The sequence below is a fragment of the Mobula hypostoma genome, chromosome 25 (assembly GCF_963921235.1).
Source record: "Mobula hypostoma chromosome 25, sMobHyp1.1, whole genome shotgun sequence".
In the NCBI taxonomy this organism is placed as follows: Eukaryota; Metazoa; Chordata; class Chondrichthyes; order Myliobatiformes; family Myliobatidae; genus Mobula; species Mobula hypostoma.
In genome coordinates this window covers 9,257,444-9,277,016 of record NC_086121.1, presented here as the reverse complement: position 1 = coordinate 9,277,016, position 19,573 = coordinate 9,257,444, and the positions used below count along the sequence as shown (strand labels likewise).

The window sequence follows — 19,573 nt, the reverse complement described above, 5'->3', positions numbered from 1 at the left end:
CTTTGACTTCCTTTGTCATACCCCTTCGCCTCATACTCTCTTTAGGCTGCTTCTTCCTCTTCTTTGGGCTAAAATGATCCAGCATCTTCTGAATTACTCCCAGAAACTCCACCCATTGCTGTTGTACTACCATCCTGCTAGGGTTCCCTTCCAATCAACTTTGGCCAGCAACTCTTTCATGCTCCTGTAACACCATGCATCTGATTTTAGTTTCTCTTTCTCTAACTGCAGGGTGAATTCTATAATATCATGATCACTGCTTCCTCAGAGTTCCTTTATGTTAAGCCCCAAATTAAATCTGGTTCATCGCACAAGACCAGATCTAGAATTGTCTTTTCCCTAGTGGGTTCAACCACAAGTTGCTCAAAAAAAAAACAATGTGATGTATGTTCAATAAGTTCCTTCCCTTGGGATCCAGTGCCAATTTGATTTTCCCATTCTACCTGAATTTTAAAATTCCCCATCTGCTGAGACATAGCCTCAGAATAGAGGGGCATCCATTTAAAACAGAGATGTGGGGAAATTTCTTTAGCCACAAGGTGGTGAATTTGTGGAATTTGTTGCCATAAGCAGCTATGGAGGCCAGGTTGTTGGGTGTATTTAAGGCAGAGATTGATAGGTTCTTGATTGGACACAGCATCAAAGATTACAGGGAGAGGGCCTAGGAATGGTGTTGAGGAGGGGAAAAAAGGATCAGCCATGATTGAATGGGAGAGCAGACTTGATGGGCCAAATGGCCTAATTCTGCTCCTATGTCTTATGGTCTTTTGGTAATATTGCCTTTCTTACATGCCTTTTCGATCTTCTGTTGTAATTTGTCTCCCACCTACTTGCTACTATAACTCTTGTTAATGTTTCTTAACTCCACACACAAGGATTCTACATCTTATCCCACATCACTTCTTGCTAAGGATTTGATTTCATTTTTTTACCAAAAGAGCCACCCTACCACTTCTGCCTACCCGCCTGTCTTTTCAATAGGATTTGTATGTATACTTGGATGTGTAGGTCCCAGCTGTGATCTTCTCTATGATGCCCACAACATCGTACCTGCCAATCTCTAACTGTGCTATATGCTCATCTGCCTTGATTCATACTGTGTGCTTTCCAATATAACACCTTAAATCCTGTATTCACCACTCCTCTTCTCAAATATGTCTCTATGTTGTTTACAGTTAAATTCTTATCCCTTTCTAAACTTTATGCCTTATTTATTATTCTGTAGACTTCAATAACCTCTCATAAACTTTCCTTCCCTTTTACTTTATTCATATTTTTCCAATATGTTAAACAACCCCTTCCCCACAATTTATTTTAAAGCCCTATCCACACCTTAGTAATGCAATTTGCCAGGACTCTAGCCCCATCAAACAGCTCCTTCTTTCTGCAATACTGGTGTTAATATCCCACGTCCAAACCCATTCATCTCGCACCAGTCTTTGAGCTATGCATTTAACTCTTTCATCTTATTGACCCTGTACCAATTTGCACATGGGTCAGGAAGCAATTATTACCTTATTCGTTCTGCTTTTAAAAAAATTTCGTCCCTAGCTGTTCATATTCTCTCAGCAGAACCTGTAGACTCCCTTTTAAGAACTCTGCAACTCATGTTCTCTGTGCTATTTATTTACTTATTTTTGATTTGCACAATTTGTCTTCTTTTCCACAGTGGTTGTTTGTCAGTCTTTATTTACATAGTCATAGTCATACTTTATTGATCCCGAGGGAAATTGGTTTTCGTTACAGTTGAACCATAAATAATTAAATAGTAATAAAACCATAAATAATTAAATAGTAATATGTAAATTATGCCAGGAAATAAGTCCAGGACCAGCCTATTGGCTCAGGGTGTCTGACCCTCCAAGGGAGGAGTTGTAAAGTTTGATGGCCACAGGCAGGAATGACTTCCTATGACGCTCAGCGTTGCATCTCGGTGGAATGAGTCTCTGGCTGATTGTACTCCTGTGCCCACCCAGTACATTATGTAGTGGATGGGAGACATTGAACAAGATGGCATGCAACTTGGACAGCATCCTCTTTTCAGACACCACCGTCAGAGAGTCCAGTTCCATCCCCACAACATCACTGGCCTTACGAATGAGTTTGTTGATTCTGTTGGTGTCTGCTACCCTCAGCCTGCTGCCCCCCACACAACAGCAAACATGATAGCACTGGCCACCACAGACTCATAGAACATCCTCAGCATCGTCTGGCAGATGTTAAAGGACCTCAGTCTCCTCAGGAAATAGAGGCGGCTCTGACTCTTCTTGTAGATAGCCTCAGTGTTCTTTGACTTGTTCAGTTTATTGTCAATTCGTATCCCCAGGTATTTGTAGTCCTCCACCATGTCCACACTGACCCCCTGGATGGAAACAGGGGTCACCGGTGCCTTCGCCCTCCTCAGGTCTACCACCAGCTCCTTAGTCTTTTTCACATTTATGTATAGTTTTTCATAAATTCAATTATATTTCTTTATTTTCCTCTAAGTACCTGCAAGAAAATGAATCTCATGGTAGTATATACAGTGTATGTACCTTCATAATAAGTCTACTTTGATTTTGACTTTCTTGTTGTACCTACAGTACATTGTTCAGTATCAGGTTTATTATCACTAACATATGTCATGGAATTTGTTATTTTGTAGCAGCATTATATTGCAATATATAGGAAACTATTTGTTACAATAACAAATACTTTTTAAAAGTTGAATAATGCAAAAGGAGAGTAAAATAGTGATATAGTGTTCATGGATTCACGGACTGTTCAGAAATCTGATCGCAGTTGGTACACATTGACCACAGCAAGTGGACATTTCTCCACACACTTCAAATTCCTCTGTAGGTCAAATGACATTTCCTGAATCCAGGCACAAGGCAGGTAACATAACCTTTAGGACTTTTAATCCTTGTGAAAGAGAATTATGCCTATTTCTTTATCCTCAATTACAACCACATTTCTCTTCACTTCCCCCCACCACCCTCCAAATGGCTTCCAGAACCACGATGCCACAGTGAGGTTGCTCATTCTTCTTATCATCCATCAAGGACCCCCACCATCCAGGCCTGTGAAGAAATATTCTGAAAAGTCCTCTCCTTCAAGGAGAGCTGCTACAAGAAAGCAGCATCCATCATCAAGGACCCCCACCATCCTGGAAAGGTTCTTCTCACTGCTGCCATCAGGAAAGAGGTAGAGGAGCTAGAGTCACTCCACCAGGTTCAGGAAAAGTCGTTATCCCTCAACCATCAGGCTCTTGAACCAGAGAGGATAACTGCACTCACTCCAACTTTGAACTGATTCCACAACCTACAGACTCACTTTTAAGGACTCTACAACTTGGGTTCTCGATATTTATTGTTTTTTTCTTTTCTTTTTGTATTTTCACAGTTGTCTTTTGTACATTGGTTGTTTGTCCGTCTATGTTGTGTGCAATTTTTCATTGATTCTATTGTGTTTCTTTCTATCTACTATGAATGTCCACAAGAAAATGAATCTCAAGGTAGTATATGCTGATATATATGTACTTTGATAATAAATTTAATTTGAACGTTGAACTTTATAGCCCCCACTCCACCCACACAGGGGACAGCCACCATTATTACTGCCGTAGATTTTATGGTTACTGTAGTCGTTTTATGAGCCCTTTCCAGTTTACAAGATTCACTTTTTGAGTGGGCCTCTACTTCAGCATTACGTAAGATTGTTCTCCTTTTTAATTACATCTACAATACTGTTGAGCAGTTTACTGTACACTGAGGTAAAACCCCTTTTTTATCTATCATCATCAGCAGCAGCAGCCATGCCCAGTTTGAGCTTTGACTGCCATGGCCCCCACACTCCTGTTTTGGGTCAAGTGGATCAATTCATTGGTATTCATTTCCAGTTCTCTGGTTGCTGTCTCCATCATCATTTGTCTTTGTCTTCCTCTTGCTTTCTTCCCTTCAATCTTTCCCATAATTACTGTGCATTCTAACCCCTCTTTCCTAATCACATGTCCAATGAAGTTACATTGCCTTTTCATGATCTCATACGTTATTTTTCTTTTTGTGTTTGCCCTGTTCATGACAATAGATATTCATTTCATTCATGATATTCTTTGTATCCTCCTCAAAAACCACATCTCTGCTGCTTCAATTTGTTTCCTCATATTACTAGATATTGTCCAACATTCTGAGCCATATAACATAACTGGATAAACGGAACATTTCAGTACTCTGAGGTGGGTTGTCATGCCTAGTTTAGTATTGGTCAATATACTCTTCATTCTGGTAAAGGTGTCTTTTGCCATCCCTATTCTTCTTTTGATGTCCATGTGGCACCTGCCATCTGATGTCACCCAGCTTCCTAAGTAGCAAAAATTCAGTACTTGTTTTATGTCTTCCCCGTTGATACTCAGCTTGCAGATAGGATCTATAGGTCACTTTTTTATTCAATGCAGTGGTTGCTTATGAAACTCTGAGCTATGTCACTAGATCTAACATTTAATACCACTGCATGCTAGGCTCTTAAAGCATTAGACAGTTCCAAAGCTAATTGTGTTTCTTGCTGCAGATCATATATTCTCCTTCTTTCCCAAAGCATCAACTGTTTTTTTCATTTCCATAGATGCTGCCTTACCTGCTGAGTTCCTCCAGCATTTTGTGTGTGTTCTCTAGATTCCTAGCATCTGCAAAATCACTCATGTTTATAAGATGTCTCCATGTTGCCTAAAGTTAGATTCTTATCCCTTTATGTTTTTTTTAATTCTGAAGACTCTCATGAGGTCTCCTTCCCTTTTACTTTATTCATCCTTTTCCAAGGTGTTGAATCCACGCCCTACCATTTAGTTTAAAGCCCCATCCACAATCCTAGTTATGTGATTTGCTAGGATCCTGGTCCCAAATACTGGTGCCATATCCCACAAATTCAAACCTGCTTCTCCCACACCATGCTTTGAACTTTAACCTATTGATGCTGTTCCAATGTGCACACGGGTTAGGTAGAAATCTAGAGAGCATTATCTTTCTGGTTCTGCTTTTTAAATTAGTCCCTAGCTGCTCTGATGCCCTCAGCAGAACCTTTTACCTTGTTGTACACCATCTACCCACTTTTGAGATGAGACGGGTTAGACTGGCTTTGTTTTCCTTGAAGTGGAGGAAATGGGAGGGAGTTTCAGAATTTGATAGAGGTGTACAAAATTTTGACTAGTATACAGTATAGGGGCTGGATGGTAATAAACTTTCCTACCCTTTTGCAATTTAGTAGATGAAGATGAAGAGGGAGGTGGGTCATGTTGATAAAACACTGTAAACCATTTAATTATCCAGAAAGTGGCTTACTGATGCTTCTTATAAAGTGAATACCCCTTCTCTACGTCTGTCAGAACTGGAGAAGTAAAGGTTACTGTTTCAGTGCCTGTGATGTTGCAACAAGTAAGTTTTCATTGCACCTGTGCATACATGTATTTTAGTATATGGCAATAAACTTATCTTTGATCTGTCAATTTCAATGAATTCCTGATTGAATTCCCATCTCCCACTCTCCAGAAGCCTTACCTGCCCATATTCCAGTCTACAAGATTATATTTATTCGATCACCCTCTGTGCCCTGGGCCTCTACTCACTGAGGTTTGGGGAGGTGGGGAATCTCACTGAAACCTATAGAGTATTGAAAGACCTCACTAGAGCGGATGTGGAGAGGCTGCTTCCAATAGTGGGGGAGTCTAGGACCAGAGGGTACAACCTCAGAATACGAGATGTATCTTTAGAACAGAGATGAGGAAGTATTTCTTTAGTGAGAGGGTGGTGAATCATGAAATTCATTGCCACAGTCAGCTGTGGAGGCCAAGTCATTGGGTATATTTAAAGTGGAAGTTGATAGCTTCTTGATTAGTAAGGATATCAAAGGTTACAGGGAGAAGGCAGGAGAATGTGGTTTTGAAGAATAATAAATCAGCCATGATCAAATGGCAGAACAAACTGGATGAGCTAAATGCCGTAATTCTGCTCCGATGTCTTATACTCTTATGGTGTTTGTTGATTTACACTGGCTCCTTATTAAGCAATGCCTTAATTTTAAAATTACCATCCTTGTTTTAAATCGCTCTAGGCCCGAACTCTCTTTTTCTTAGCTGTTGTCACCGTGGTAATCCATCAAGGTATCTACATTCTTTGAATTCTGGCTTCTTAAGCATCCATGAATTTAAACATTCCCTTGGCAGATGAACCTGCATAGATTGTGTGATAACAATCTAATGAAACACCTTGGGACAGTCTATTACCTTAAAGGAGCTATCTGAGTGAAAGTTGCTATCATTGATGCTTAAACTGCAAAATTCACTTGTTCTAAAGTTGATGCAGATTTTTTGTTGGGATCACTGAAGCAATCTCACAGGATAAAGGACAACTATTTCAGATTCCAAATAAAATGAATTTATTAACTAAGCTACCAGGATACTTTATCAGAAACAGAAGACATTCTGTAGCTGCTGAAAAAACACACACAAAATGCTGTAGGAACTCAGAAGGTCAGGCAGCATTTATGGAGAGAAATAAATAGTCAATGTTTCGGGTCTCAGTCTGAAACAACAACTGTTTATTCCCCTCCATAGATGCTGCCTGATCTGCTGAGTTGCTCCAGCATTTTATATCATCTATTTTGTTTAAAGCTGTGAACTCTTTGCTTTCTATAAATGTGCAAATTCCAATCTGGTACTGCTATTTTACAAAAGTTTAAGCATACACTTTGTATTCTCTTATCTCACCTGCTAGGTGTAAGTGATTCAAGATTTTTCTAAATACATATTGCAAGTTTAAACTGTAGAGATCTGATAAAGTTAATTGCTGGGTTTTTTTGGTAAACATGTTATGAAATGGTTCCTCTTGAGGTTTCATGTGAAAGGTGGTTGGAGTGTGTCTGTCATTATTTTTCAGATGTCTCTTTTCATAACTTTTTCTTTTATGTTTAGCATATGAATGTTAAATAAAATTGCTATCCTAGAAACCATTCAAATTCAATACATAAAACATGACAGGCCAGAGTGACATATGAAAGTTGATTCGCAGTAAAGGTTAGATCTCTTGGAGAGATGGTGTTGACTTCCTCTTTGGTTGCAGAAAAGTACACAGCTACTGGATTTATCAGCAAAGTGCAGATCTCTAGCTTCAAGACTAATCAAGTTTTAGTGGCAGTATTAATGTTCACAGGTTTTCTGAATTATGGAGCATTTTAAAAGGCTGTCAATTGTACTTGTGTTTTTGATATTAATGACTCTGGGCTCATCTGGGATGATTCAACCATCCCAAAATACTCCACATCAATATTTGGAACAAGTAAGTGCATTTTTTATTAAAATTTTCTTCAAGACCTTCACTAGAATCAAAATCAGATTTAATATTACTGACATATTTCATGTAATTTGTTTTACAGCAGGTATAGTGCAGTACATAAAATACTTTATATTACAATAAGAAATATATATAAATCCGATTTAGTAAGTCATGCAAAAAGAGAGCAAAAATAGTGAAGTAGTGTTCATAGGTTGGTTCATTGTCTATTCAGAAACCTGAAGGCAGAGGCGAAGAAGCTGTTCCTAAAACATTGTGTGCGTGCCTGCAGACTCCTATATCTCCTCTCGATGGTAGTAATAAGAAGAGAGCATGGGTGGTGGGGGTCCTTAATTTTGGGTGCCACCTTCTTGAGGCATCACCTTCTGAAGATGTCCTCAATGTTGGGAAGGCTCGTGCCTGTGATGGAGCTGGCTGAGTTTGCAACCTTCTGCAGCTTTTTCTGATCCTGTGCAGTGGTCCCTCCATACCAGACCGGTGATGCAACCAGCCAGAATGCTCTCCACAGTACATCTGTAGAAATTTGTTTAAGTCTTTGGTGACATATTAACTGTTACTTCTTAACAGTGATCAGTAAAATTAACCACCAACAATTTATAACCCAGAAAGGTTATGTTAAATTGATACAATTCGAAGTGTGTTGCTGCTTCTCTGATTTGGTATGTAGTTTAGTTGCTGGTATTTGTTATAACTTTATCTTTGGGATTGTTAGATGATAGGAAACAACAATCAGCCTAGTTCATCTTCCAATGCCCTGAAATGGCTGTTGATGCAACATTGTTGACAAACTCTATCCATTAGTCTGCCGTGGAATCAGATATAACATAAGGAATTTGACACAAGGCGGAGAGCTTTGGGAATTGTGTACCCACGGTTTTCTGTTCCACTCATACACTGAACTTTAAATTTTTATGTCATACCTATTCTTTTAATAAACCACAAAATGATATTTTCTGAAATAGATCTATCTGACATGTACTGGAATGGATCCAGGCAAAATATAGTCAGTGGAAATATTGTAAACTATAGTTAATTCTAAGTGACAAGAAATTTCTGTCTGTTTAACACCTGACATGAGGCAGAATGCAATACTTTGCCTCTAAAATTATTGTAACTATTTAGCCAACTTCTAGTCTCATGTCCACTGTCATAATAAGCACATGCAAGGTTGCAGCAATTAAGTTATACGCCTAAGTTTTGAGCAACATACACAAGATGCTGGAGGAACTCTGCAAGTCAGGCAGCATCTATGGAGGAGAGTAAACAGTTGATGTTTTGAGTTGAGACCCTTCGTCTGGACAAGGATGTTCTCCAGCATCCTGTGTGTGTGGGTCAAGATTTACAGCATCTGCAGAATCTTTTGTGTTTAAGTTTCTGTTTCTGTTTCTGTACAAATGCATTTGATAATCTAACCATTTCAAATTAACTAGTGTAGTTGGCATGTTCACATCTCAAAAATTTTTGGCAATATGCGAAGCTTATAGTTTGTAAAAGAACTTGAAAATTTCTGTTAGTGAGTTTTGCAATAATGCTTAGATTCTAAAGTAACTTGAATACATAACATTTAAAATTTAGAATACTGGGAATCTGGAGGAACAAAATTACCTAAGTAGAGGTTAATCAGTGGTTGAAGGAAAAAGAGGCAGAAGTTTTTGATGAAGAGAGACAACAAAAATTAGCCTAGCTTTTTGCTTCCATTGTTGGCTAAGATCTTTCCAGTTCCTTTTCCTGAAACTTATGCCATAGAGCTGAATAAAAGGAGCAGCTAAAAATTCCTTAGATTGTTCAATTTGTGAAAGGAGGCAAAGGATAAAAGATGAGGGAACAAAATAGGAGCCGTACTAAACTATATGGTCTGTCAAGCCTGTCCCGCCTTTCAGTATGATCATGATTTGCCTATGCTGGCCTCAGTTCCTCTTCTGTTCTAATTCCCATAACCCTCAATTCCTCAATTTTTTGAATGTTTGTCAATCTCAAACAGGTCCTCTGAATGAGCTATGTGGGAGAGGCAAATTCATAGCGACATTTTATGTTAAACCACATCTGCAGTGCATGCAGACCTTGTAATCAGTTTGATTATCATGAAGTACATCTCTGTGAAGCAGTGTTACGAGCTCAAGAGGCTTTCTGGATCTGAGCATGTGGCATTGCTCAAATGTGCTTTGCAGATCTCTACCACAGTTTAATTTACTTGCTTCTTTTGGCCCACATTTCCAGATGCTCTCACTCAACCAAATCTTTGTGAGAGCATTTTCAGTTGACCAAGCATCCAAAGCCTTTAGGGAGCAGGTTTCAGGATTCCATCATTGTTTTAAAGGATGTTTCCTGATTTGTTTGCCTAAATGTCCCCAATTTAAGGTTACACTCATTATTTTAAATAAGTCAATTACAGTATTTCAATCAGATACAAGGCATAGATCGAATGGCTAGCTGGAGATGTCTTTCCAGGATGGAAATGGTCAATACAAGGGAGCATAATTTTAAGGTCATTAGAGGAAGCTATAGGGGATATCAGAGTTACGTTCTTTACACAGAGAGTGCTGGGCGCATTGAACGCATCACCGGGGGTGGTGGTAATGGCAGATACATTAGGGACATTTAAGAGACTCTTAAATAGACACTTGGATGATAGAAAAATGGAGGCTTCTGTAGGAGGAAAGAGATTGATCTTAGAGTAGGTTAAAAGTTTGGCACGACATTATGAGTAAGGGGCCTGTACTGTGTTGTAATGTTCTACATTCAATCATTTTATGTATCATGATTAAGTCAGCCCTCACTCTCTACTAATCATAAAGGATTACAACCAGCTTTACCCAAAATTTGGACTCCTATTGGGGCCTGCAGTCACTCTGATGAATCTGTGTTCTACCTTACTTCCAAAAAGCCTTTCGAATATTGAAAGGCCTCGAAAGGGTGGATGTGGATAGGATGTTTTGCTCCTCCAGTATTAAGTGTGTGTTGCTTGGATTTCCAGCATCTGCAGATTTCCACGTTTGTGATAGGGTATTTCCTATGGTGGGGAGTCTAAGGCCAGAGGACACCGCCTCAAAGTAGAGGGACATCCATTAAGAATGGAGAGGAGGAAGAATTTCTTTAGGCAGAGAGTGGTGAATCTGTGGAATTTGTTGCCACAGGCAGCTGTGGAGGCCAGGTCACTAGGTGTATTTAAGATGGAGGTTGATAGATTCTCGATTAGTCAGAGCATGAAGGGATATGGGGAGAAGGCAGAAGAAGATTGGGACTGAGAGGGAAAACAGATCAGTCACGATGAAGTGGCGGAGCAGACTCGTTGGGCCAAATGGCCTAATTCTGCTCCTATATTTTTTGGTCAAAGGTGCGGTGAGATCAGTTGAAGATGATGGCAAAATTTCAGGTAGTGAAAGCCTTTGTACAGCAAGGACTCTAGAAGGAGGACCAATGTGGCCAAATGCCTTTCCTCATCTCTGTATATTAACTTCTGCTATTGCTTTATCCCCTAAAATTTAATTATAATAAGGACAGAAAAATTAAGGATATATTAATGCAAACACAAGGAATTCTGCAGATGCTGGAAATTCAAGCAACACACAACAAAGTTGCTGGTGAACGCAGCAGGCCAGGCAGCATCTCTAGGAAGAGGTACAGTCGACGTTTCAGGCCGGGACCCTTCGTCGGGGTCCTGATGAAGGGTCTCGGCCTGAAACGTTGACTGTACCTCTTCCTAGAGATGCTGCCTCGCCTGCTGCGTTCACCAGCAACTTTGATGTGTGTTGCAAGGATATATTAATTATTGTTCCATTGCATAACATCGATTGTTCACTGAAATATTTGTTATAACTTGACAAGAAAAAAATCTATCACTCAAATAATTAAAGTTTGATTGTCTACACAATATGACTTCTCTGCACCAAATGAATCGAAGTCCATAAATTATTTAACAAGAGAATTAATAGGTGATGAGACGTTTGTTTTTGTAAAAGGAAGAAACCAGTATTAGGTATTAGAACAACTGGGAAGATGAGTATAAATACAAAAGAGTGAAAAGCAGGAACATGGAAAGTTTAGAAAGCAGGAAAAACAAAGGTTGGAGAAGAGATCCTGCAGATGCTGGAAATCCAGAGCAACACACACCAAATGCTGAAGGAATTCAGCAGGTCAGGCAGCATCGTTGGAAATGAATAAACAGTCCCTTCTTCAAAATAATGAACAGTCTGGCTGCCCTCAGTGACATATATCTAAATGCAAGAAGTTTGGCAAACCAGGCAAATGAGTTGATGGCATTGGTAAGAAGTATGATGTTTTAGCTATTACTAAAACACGGCTGAAAGAACTGGAGGACTGGCTGTTTAGTGTTCCTAGTTACAGGGTTTTTGGATGAATTAGAGAAGGGGATAAAGTGCCACCAATTCCATAATCTAAAGACTTACTTTCAAGGACTCTACAACTCATGACTGTTTTTTTAAATGTTCACAATTTGTCTCCTTTTTCCTGTAAATACCTGCAACAAAATGAATCTCAGGGTAGTATATGGTAACATGCACATACTGTAGTAATAAATTGACTTTGACTTTGAAGAAGGGAGGAAGATAGACAATGCTTATAAAAGAAATAATCACAGCTGTGAGAGAGGATGATATGTTGGCAGTGTCATCAAATTTGACTGGGCTGAACTCAGAAACAAAAAAACACCGTAAGAAATTGGAGCAGAATTAGGCCATTCAGCTCATTGAATCTGCTCCGTTAATCTATCTGTTATCGTCCCTCTCAACACCATTCTTCTGCCTTCTCCCTGTAACCTTCAATGCCCTGACTAATGAAGAACCTATTTACCTCTGTTTAAATATACCCAATGACCTGGCTTCCACAGCTATCTGTGGCAATGTATTCCACATATTCACTACACTCTGGCTAAAGACATTCCTCTTCAATTTCCTTAAAAGGGGGCCATCACACTTCTGGGAATTTAGTCTAATCTTCTAAACATTTGGACAAAAAAGTGGTAAATGAAACTTTATCCTGAGGGGTGTAAGGTAATGCATTTGAGTTCCCACTGGACTCAATGGGAGGATGTTGAATTTGGTGGAGAATAAGTAGAATGTGTGTTAATAGAGCCTCAAAGGGAGGAGGACAAGATGCAGGACAAATGCTTTTAATAAGCTGGATCATAGAACACAGGAAGAGAGAGGATTTGCTCAGTCTGTATCCCATGCCAGTCAGACCACATAGAGTTCTGATCACCATATTGCAAAAAACTGTATTGCACATTAGAGAAGGTACAAAGAAGATTTATAAGTATGTTATAACACTGGATAGATTGGAGCTTTATTTTTGAAACACAATGGGGAGACCATTTAGATTTATAAAAAAAATTGGAGCCAAGGTAGAGTAAAGAGAAAAAGGATCTATTTTCCTTAGCAGTTGGATCAATTTTATTTGAAATAATGGCTAGAAAAATTAAATGGAAGACTCAGAATTTTTTCTAACCTAGATAGTTGTCAGAATCTGGAACTTACTGCCTGAAAGTGTCAAAGAACCAGCAATCTTCATCAAACTGTACTTGGATACGTACTTGAAGAACCATGATGGGGAGGACTGTTGTCCTAGAGGGCCGAAGCAGAAGCACAAACACGATGGGTCAAATGGTTTTCCTTCTTTGTAATGCCTCCTTCATGATTCTACAGTAGGACCAATGTAAAAATGGGCAAATGTCTTGACTTTGTGCAGAAACATTTTATTTTATACAGGAGCTTTCAAAGGATTTAGTAGGGTACACATACGAAGTAATTTTCTTTGGATGAAGCAAGTTGGAACGGGGTGGGGAGAAGCACACTTATATTCACAAAAGATTCTGTAGATGCTGGAAATCCAAGGTAACACACACAAAATGCTGGAGGAACTCAGCAGGTCAGACAGCACCTAAGGAGGGAGATAAACAGTCAACATTTCAGGCTGAGACCCTTCATCAGGTCCTGAGTTCCTCCAACATTTTATGTGTGTTACTCTGCTCATTTATATTCTATCTTTTATTCACCAAATTGCTTTATAGCCAATTAAGTTATTTTGTGCAGAGCCCACTCCCATGACAGCATTGTAACCAAATGATTTGACGATTTTCTTTCTGTGATGTTAGGGAAGGAAATTTGCCTTTCTTATCTAACCAATGATTAACTTTAGATCAGGGGTTCCCAAAATGGATTCCACATGCGCCTTGGTTAATGGTAAGGCTCCATGGCATAAAAAAGATTGGGAATTCCTGCTCTAGATTGACGGATGTGGTTGCCTCTTAACTACCTCTTCAGTTCAAAGCCAAATCAAGATGCTGACATTTCCATTAACTTTCATATCTTGGGAACAAAAAAACACCACCAATGTATGGGTGACTTGAGGGATATGGAACGAGGAAGGTCAGTGTGAGTTGGATGGAAAGTGTCAGAAATAGAGATAACAAAAGCAAGGAGTGATATATTCAGCATCAGCTTACAGAAGTAGGAATGTGATACACTCTTGTGATAGAGGTGTTAGCACTGGATGAGATAATATGCCCAAAGCTCATCTCAGGGTCAGAAACAAGATCTATCTGAAGCTCAGGAGTGCCATTTAAATCAGATATCTCAGCCCTGATAGAAATATTAAAATTATATTTCTTTCCAGGCTAGGCACCAAATTATGAAAGATTCACTTAGCACTTAACTCTGTAAATGGACTTACATTTCCACAAGGTTTGAGTAAGGAGCTGTAAATTTGCTATTTGGTTTATTATTGTCACATGTACCAGGAAAAAAGTGAAAAGATTTATTTGCACGCCATCCAAATAGATACATAGCGATTATAATAAATGTAACAAATAGATCAGTTGAAGCAATTGGCAAAGTCACCATGTCCTCTGCCAGGAATGGAGTCCCATTGTTATATGGATAGATTAGATAGACTGGGTTTATTCTCATTGGAATGGAGGTAGCTGAGAGGGTGACTTAATAGTGCTTCATGAGGGACATAGATGGGATAGATAGTACGTCACACAACATAGGAGCAGAATTAGGCCATTCAGCCTACTGAGTATGCTCTGCCATTCAATATTGGCTGATTTATTATCCCTCTCAACCCCACTCTCTTATCTTCTTCCTGTGTGGCAGGAGAGTCTAAAACAAGAGGGCACAGGTGAGAGAGGAGAAGATCTCGGGGGTATGTTTTTCACATAGAAACTAGAACAAACACAGAACATTAAAGCGCAATACAGGCCCACGATGTTGTGCCGGCTTTTTAACCTACTCTAAGATCAATCTAAGCCTTCCCTCACACATAGCCCTCCTTTTTTTATCATCCATTTGCCCATCTAAGAATCTCTTAATGTCCCAAATATATCTAATTTTTTGAGTTCCCTGTTTTGAGTAACACCCTTTAATGAGCTGCCCAAGGACATGGTGTTACGGGCAACATATATTGACACAGATAGATGCTTTGTAAAGGTCAGAAAGCAGTTGGAATGAACAGTACTAATATCCTTTCACCCTGAGTGAGGGCGACCCAAGCCATGCTAGATCCTCGACTACTCATACAGCCTACAATAACGTTACTATTGATGGTGAGGACGTGGATGTGGTGAGGACCTACAAGAACCTGGAGTTGCACCTGGATGACAGACTTGAATGGAGCACCAATACAGAGGCTGTGTACAAGAAGGGCCAGAGTTGCTTCTACTTCCTGAGGAGGCTGAGGCCCTTCGGTGTAAGCAGCCCTCTCCTCCCAGTCTGTTGTTGCCAGTACATCCTCTATGAGGTGGTGTGCTGGGACAATGGCATCAACACGGGTGATGCCAACAGGCTCAATAAACTGATTAGAAAGGCTAGCTCTGTTATAGGAGTCAAACTGAACATGATGGAGGCTCTGATAGAATGAAGGACCCTATGGAAAATCCTGACAATTCTGGATGATGTTTCTCACCCTCTGTGTGCCATCTTGGCTGAACAGAGGAGCACTTTTAGTAATAGACTTAGATAACTGTGTTGCTTCAAAGAGCGCTCTATGAGATTATTCTTACCCTCGCCCACTAGGCTCTGTAATGAGTCAACCTTTGGCCAGGGAAGTGATGACCTCTCCCGTTAGACTGTTTGAGGTAACTTATTTTTTTTATTCTTTCTTACTTCTCTTCTAATATTTGTATGTCTGTGCACCTGCAACGCTACTTTGACACTAATTTCCTTTGGGATCAATAAAGTATATATCTATGTATCTAATGACTTGGACAAAAAAATGAACAGTAATGCTGACAATACAAAGCAGGGTGCTTAGGCAAATTCTATCAATCTCACCACTTAAATTTTTAATCAACATACCTTGCTTAAATGTTTTAACTGACTTAGTTTCAAAATAAGGAATATTTGGAATGAGCAGCCAGAGAAGGTAGTGGAAGCAGATACAATTGCAATAATCAGCACTGGAAAGGAAGGGGGAACATCTTCCCCCTTTCTTTCCAGTCCTGATGAAGGGCCCCAGCCTGAAACATTGACAGCTTATTCATTTCCATAGATACTGCATGACATGCTGAGTTCTTCCATCCAACATATTGTGTGTGTGTGTGTGTGTGTATTGCTCTGGATTTCCAACATCATCAGAATCTCTCATGTTTACAATTACAATATTTAGCAGTCATTTGTACGGGCACTTGGGTAGGATAGCAGTCGAGGGACCTAGGCCTAACGAGAGCAAATGGGATTAGTGTAGGTGGGCAGCATGTAAGATTTCCCCTTATAGCCCACCTCTTTAGTCTAGGTGGGCAGCATATAAGAGGTGGTCTGTAAGGGCTCCTCTTGCGTGACTCTGTGATGTCAGGTGGATTGTTTTGAGTCTCTGTGAAGTCTTCTTACTTACTTACTGACTGCCCGTTACACTGCTGGCGTTCAGGGCAACAATGAAAGTCCTCCATCTCTGTCTGTCCACACCGTCGCATACAGATATAGAAGGATTCTTCATTGCTGTTTCTGTAACAATTTTGTTTTACCAGTGAAGGCTGTTAGCCCTGAGCTGAACCCCTGAACCCCTGAACCCCTGAACCAGGAGGACCTGTGGACCTCTCTTAGTCTGGCCTCTACCCTTTGATCTGTTTGGCAGGGGTGACCCTACCAAGAGCCAAAGCAGCCAACATAGCTCTCCGGCTCATTGGGGCATGCAAGCCTCCCGACCCTACGAGCTCTTGGAGGTGTGGAGCCTTCAGTACATCAATAAGTTTCAAAAATATATAGATAACATGACCTTCATCATTATACCTCCTTCTGTGGGAGTACTTTATCTGCTGTGAGCAACTTTCTTAGAGCCTTCTCAGATTTGCTTGTTGCTGCGGGAACTAAAGGGGAATCCCATGCCCCGCGCACGGAATAATGCAATGACATCAACAGTTTTGGACTGAACCCAACACAATGATGCAGCTAGCAGAGTTTGGATTTCAAAATCAAAGTGAATTTATTATCGAAGTACATGTATGTCACCACATACTACCCTGAGATTCATTTTCGTGTGGCAATTCAGTGTGGATATAAAGAAATGCAATGCTATCTATGAAAAAGCTGCACACAGACAAAGACAGGCAAACAACCCATCAGTTGAATATCATAGAAAACTAAATTGCAGATACTGGACATAAATCCTAAAAATACTCAGCGGCTCAAGCTGAGAGGAAAAGCAGAGTTAACGTTTCAGGTTGTAGACCCTTAGTTGTAACAGAACTTGCTTAACAACCTCAGTGTGTGGTTCTACTGCTTCATAGCTCCAGTGACCACAGTTCAGTTGTGACCTCAGGTGCTGACTGTATGGAGCTTCCAAGTCCTCCTTGTGACCTCATGGGTTTCCCCCCTGTAACATGCAAGCAGGGTCACAGGTTTGGTGAGTAAAACAGAAGCCACTAATTACGAATAAGCATATTAATCATTTATTTACAAACAGTAAAAGATTCGACCAAAAATTTAAGTCTCCCCCCGCCCCCCGCCACCCAAGTTAGACAAACTACAAAACTAAATATTCAACAAAGAGATACTTGGCTAAGGGTGAGCAAGGGCCTTCTAAGTCCTGGAGCATACTTTCCCTATGGTTCTTCAGCACTGGACCCTGGAGACAAAAGGATAGAGACTGAGCCTCCCACATGTGCTATTCTTCTACCCGTGAGGTGTCTGAAACTGGACACTGGTGCCATGGCACACAAGGCAACCATTGGAAAAGATCTGCTACAGATTTCAAACAGGCCAATTGATGACCGGCACGATGGAAGCAGCTTTCAACCAACCACTTCATGGTTTTGTATGGTTGAAACATGTAGCTGTACGTAGTTGGTGCTCTGTAGTTGCCAAGAAGATTTTCAATAACATTCTTGAATGCCTTCAATGAGATTTTCTCCTACATTGCAATACATAAGGATAGATTCTCAGAGATGTTGACACCCAGGAACTTGAAATTGCTTACCCTTTTCACTTCTGATGCTCCTATGCTGACTGGGGTGTGTTCCCCTGTCTTACCCTTTCTGAAGTCCGCAATCAATTCTTTGATCTTACAGACGTTGAGTGCAAGGTTGTTGTTGATACACCACTTAACCAGCTGATCTATCTCACTCCTGTATGCCTTCTCATCACCATCTAAAATTCTGCCAACAATAGTTGTGTCATCAGCAGATTTATAGATAGCATCTTGAGCTGTGCCTAGCCAAACAATTGTGGATATAGAGAGAGTAGAACAGTGGGCTAAGCACACATCCTTGAGGTGAGCCAATGTTGATTATCAGTAAGGTGGAGATGTTATTTCCTATCCACACAGACTGTGGTCTCCCAGTGAGGAAGTTGAACATCCAATTGCAGAGGGGTACAGAGGCCTAGGTTTTGGTTTTGAATAAACAACCCTAATAGTCCTGAGTCCTGATGAAGTCAGTCTCTCTCTCTCAAGCCCATAATTTTAATGGTTTATTTCTCTCTATAGATGCTGCTGAGTTCCTTCGATATGTTGTGTGTGCTGCTCTGGATTTCCAGCATCTGCAGATTCTCTTCTGTTTGTAGCTTTAATACGTTGCTGTCATATACAAAATAACTTCTCCCCCAAGGATGAACAGAACAGATAAATAAAGTCATGAGTTGAAGCTACAAAGTAACAGATAGATCTGCTCATCCACTTTTACCAAAACAACTGTTTCCCTTTCTATTTATTCATGATGTTAAAAACAGAAGCTTGTTATCTGTTCTAGTATTACCATACAACGTTGCCCTCTAGTGTATGTTCTAAAATGCTGAAAACTTCAAACAAATGGCAATTTTCAGGTTATTCTATTCTGGAAGAATCATTGTTTATTTAGTTATTACTCGGTATTTATGTATTATCATTATTTTTGACTCCTGTATTTTTGTATTTCGTATTTGCACAATGGTTGTTTGTCCATCTCTGTTTGTGTGTAGTTTTTCATTGATTCTATTACATATCTTTGTTCTACTGTAAATGCCTGCAAGAAAATGAATCTCGGGGTAGTATATGGTGACATTTATGTACTTTGATAGTATACTCACTTTTGAAATCCCAAGCACTATCAAATCTGCTACTGAGACTAATCTCGGCTGCACTAATCTGCTGGAAAATCTTGTGTCATGGTCTGTTCCTTCCTGTGGTCGGCAACAGATTCTTCCCATTGCTGAATCATTGGGTCGATGTTGCTGTTGTTGCAAGTGTAACAAAAATGTTCAAAGTTCAAAGTAAATTTATTATGAAAAATGTATACTGCATGTTACAATATACTACTCTGAGGTTCATTTTCTTGCAGGCATTCTCAGTAGAACAAAGAAATACGATAGAATCAATGTAAAACTACACAACACATAGACTGACAAACAACCAATGTACAAAAAACTAATAGAGCAAATGCAATACAAAAAAATCATAAATAAATAAATAATTATGAGGACATGAGTTGTAGCTTGTAATGTTACTCTTTCTGAGAATAAATTTTACTTCCAGTAAAACCCATTAGACTCTAAAGGGTTTTATTGGGGATAAAAGTTTCGAGGAATTTTGAATTAGTTGCTGTTGTGCCCAGTTAGTGACAAGAGCAGGTGGCATTTGTCCTTCTGATGCTAACGGAATCAAACAGGGAGTACCCTCCAATCTGTTGGCATGAACATTGATTTCTTCAAGTTACGGTAATTTCTCTCCCCTCCCCCTTCTCTCTTTTTCCATTCCCCATTCTGACTCCCCTCTTACCCTTCTCTTCTCCACATCTGCCCATCATCTCCCTCTGGTGCCCCTCCTCC

General features: G+C 39.9%; 1 protein-coding gene across 1 annotated transcript in view; it reads left to right on the top strand.

Annotated features, from left to right (window-relative positions):
- The first annotated feature begins 7,143 nt into the window (after positions 1 to 7,143).
- Positions 7,144 to 19,573, top strand: part of tnfrsf9a (tumor necrosis factor receptor superfamily, member 9a) — a 59,834-nt gene continuing 47,404 nt past the window's right edge. The window contains exon 1 of the mRNA XM_063033359.1: positions 7,144 to 7,307. Coding sequence (XP_062889429.1) covers positions 7,194 to 7,307 — 114 coding nt within the window. The 5' untranslated portion in view covers positions 7,144 to 7,193. The remainder of the gene's footprint in view (positions 7,308 to 19,573) is intronic.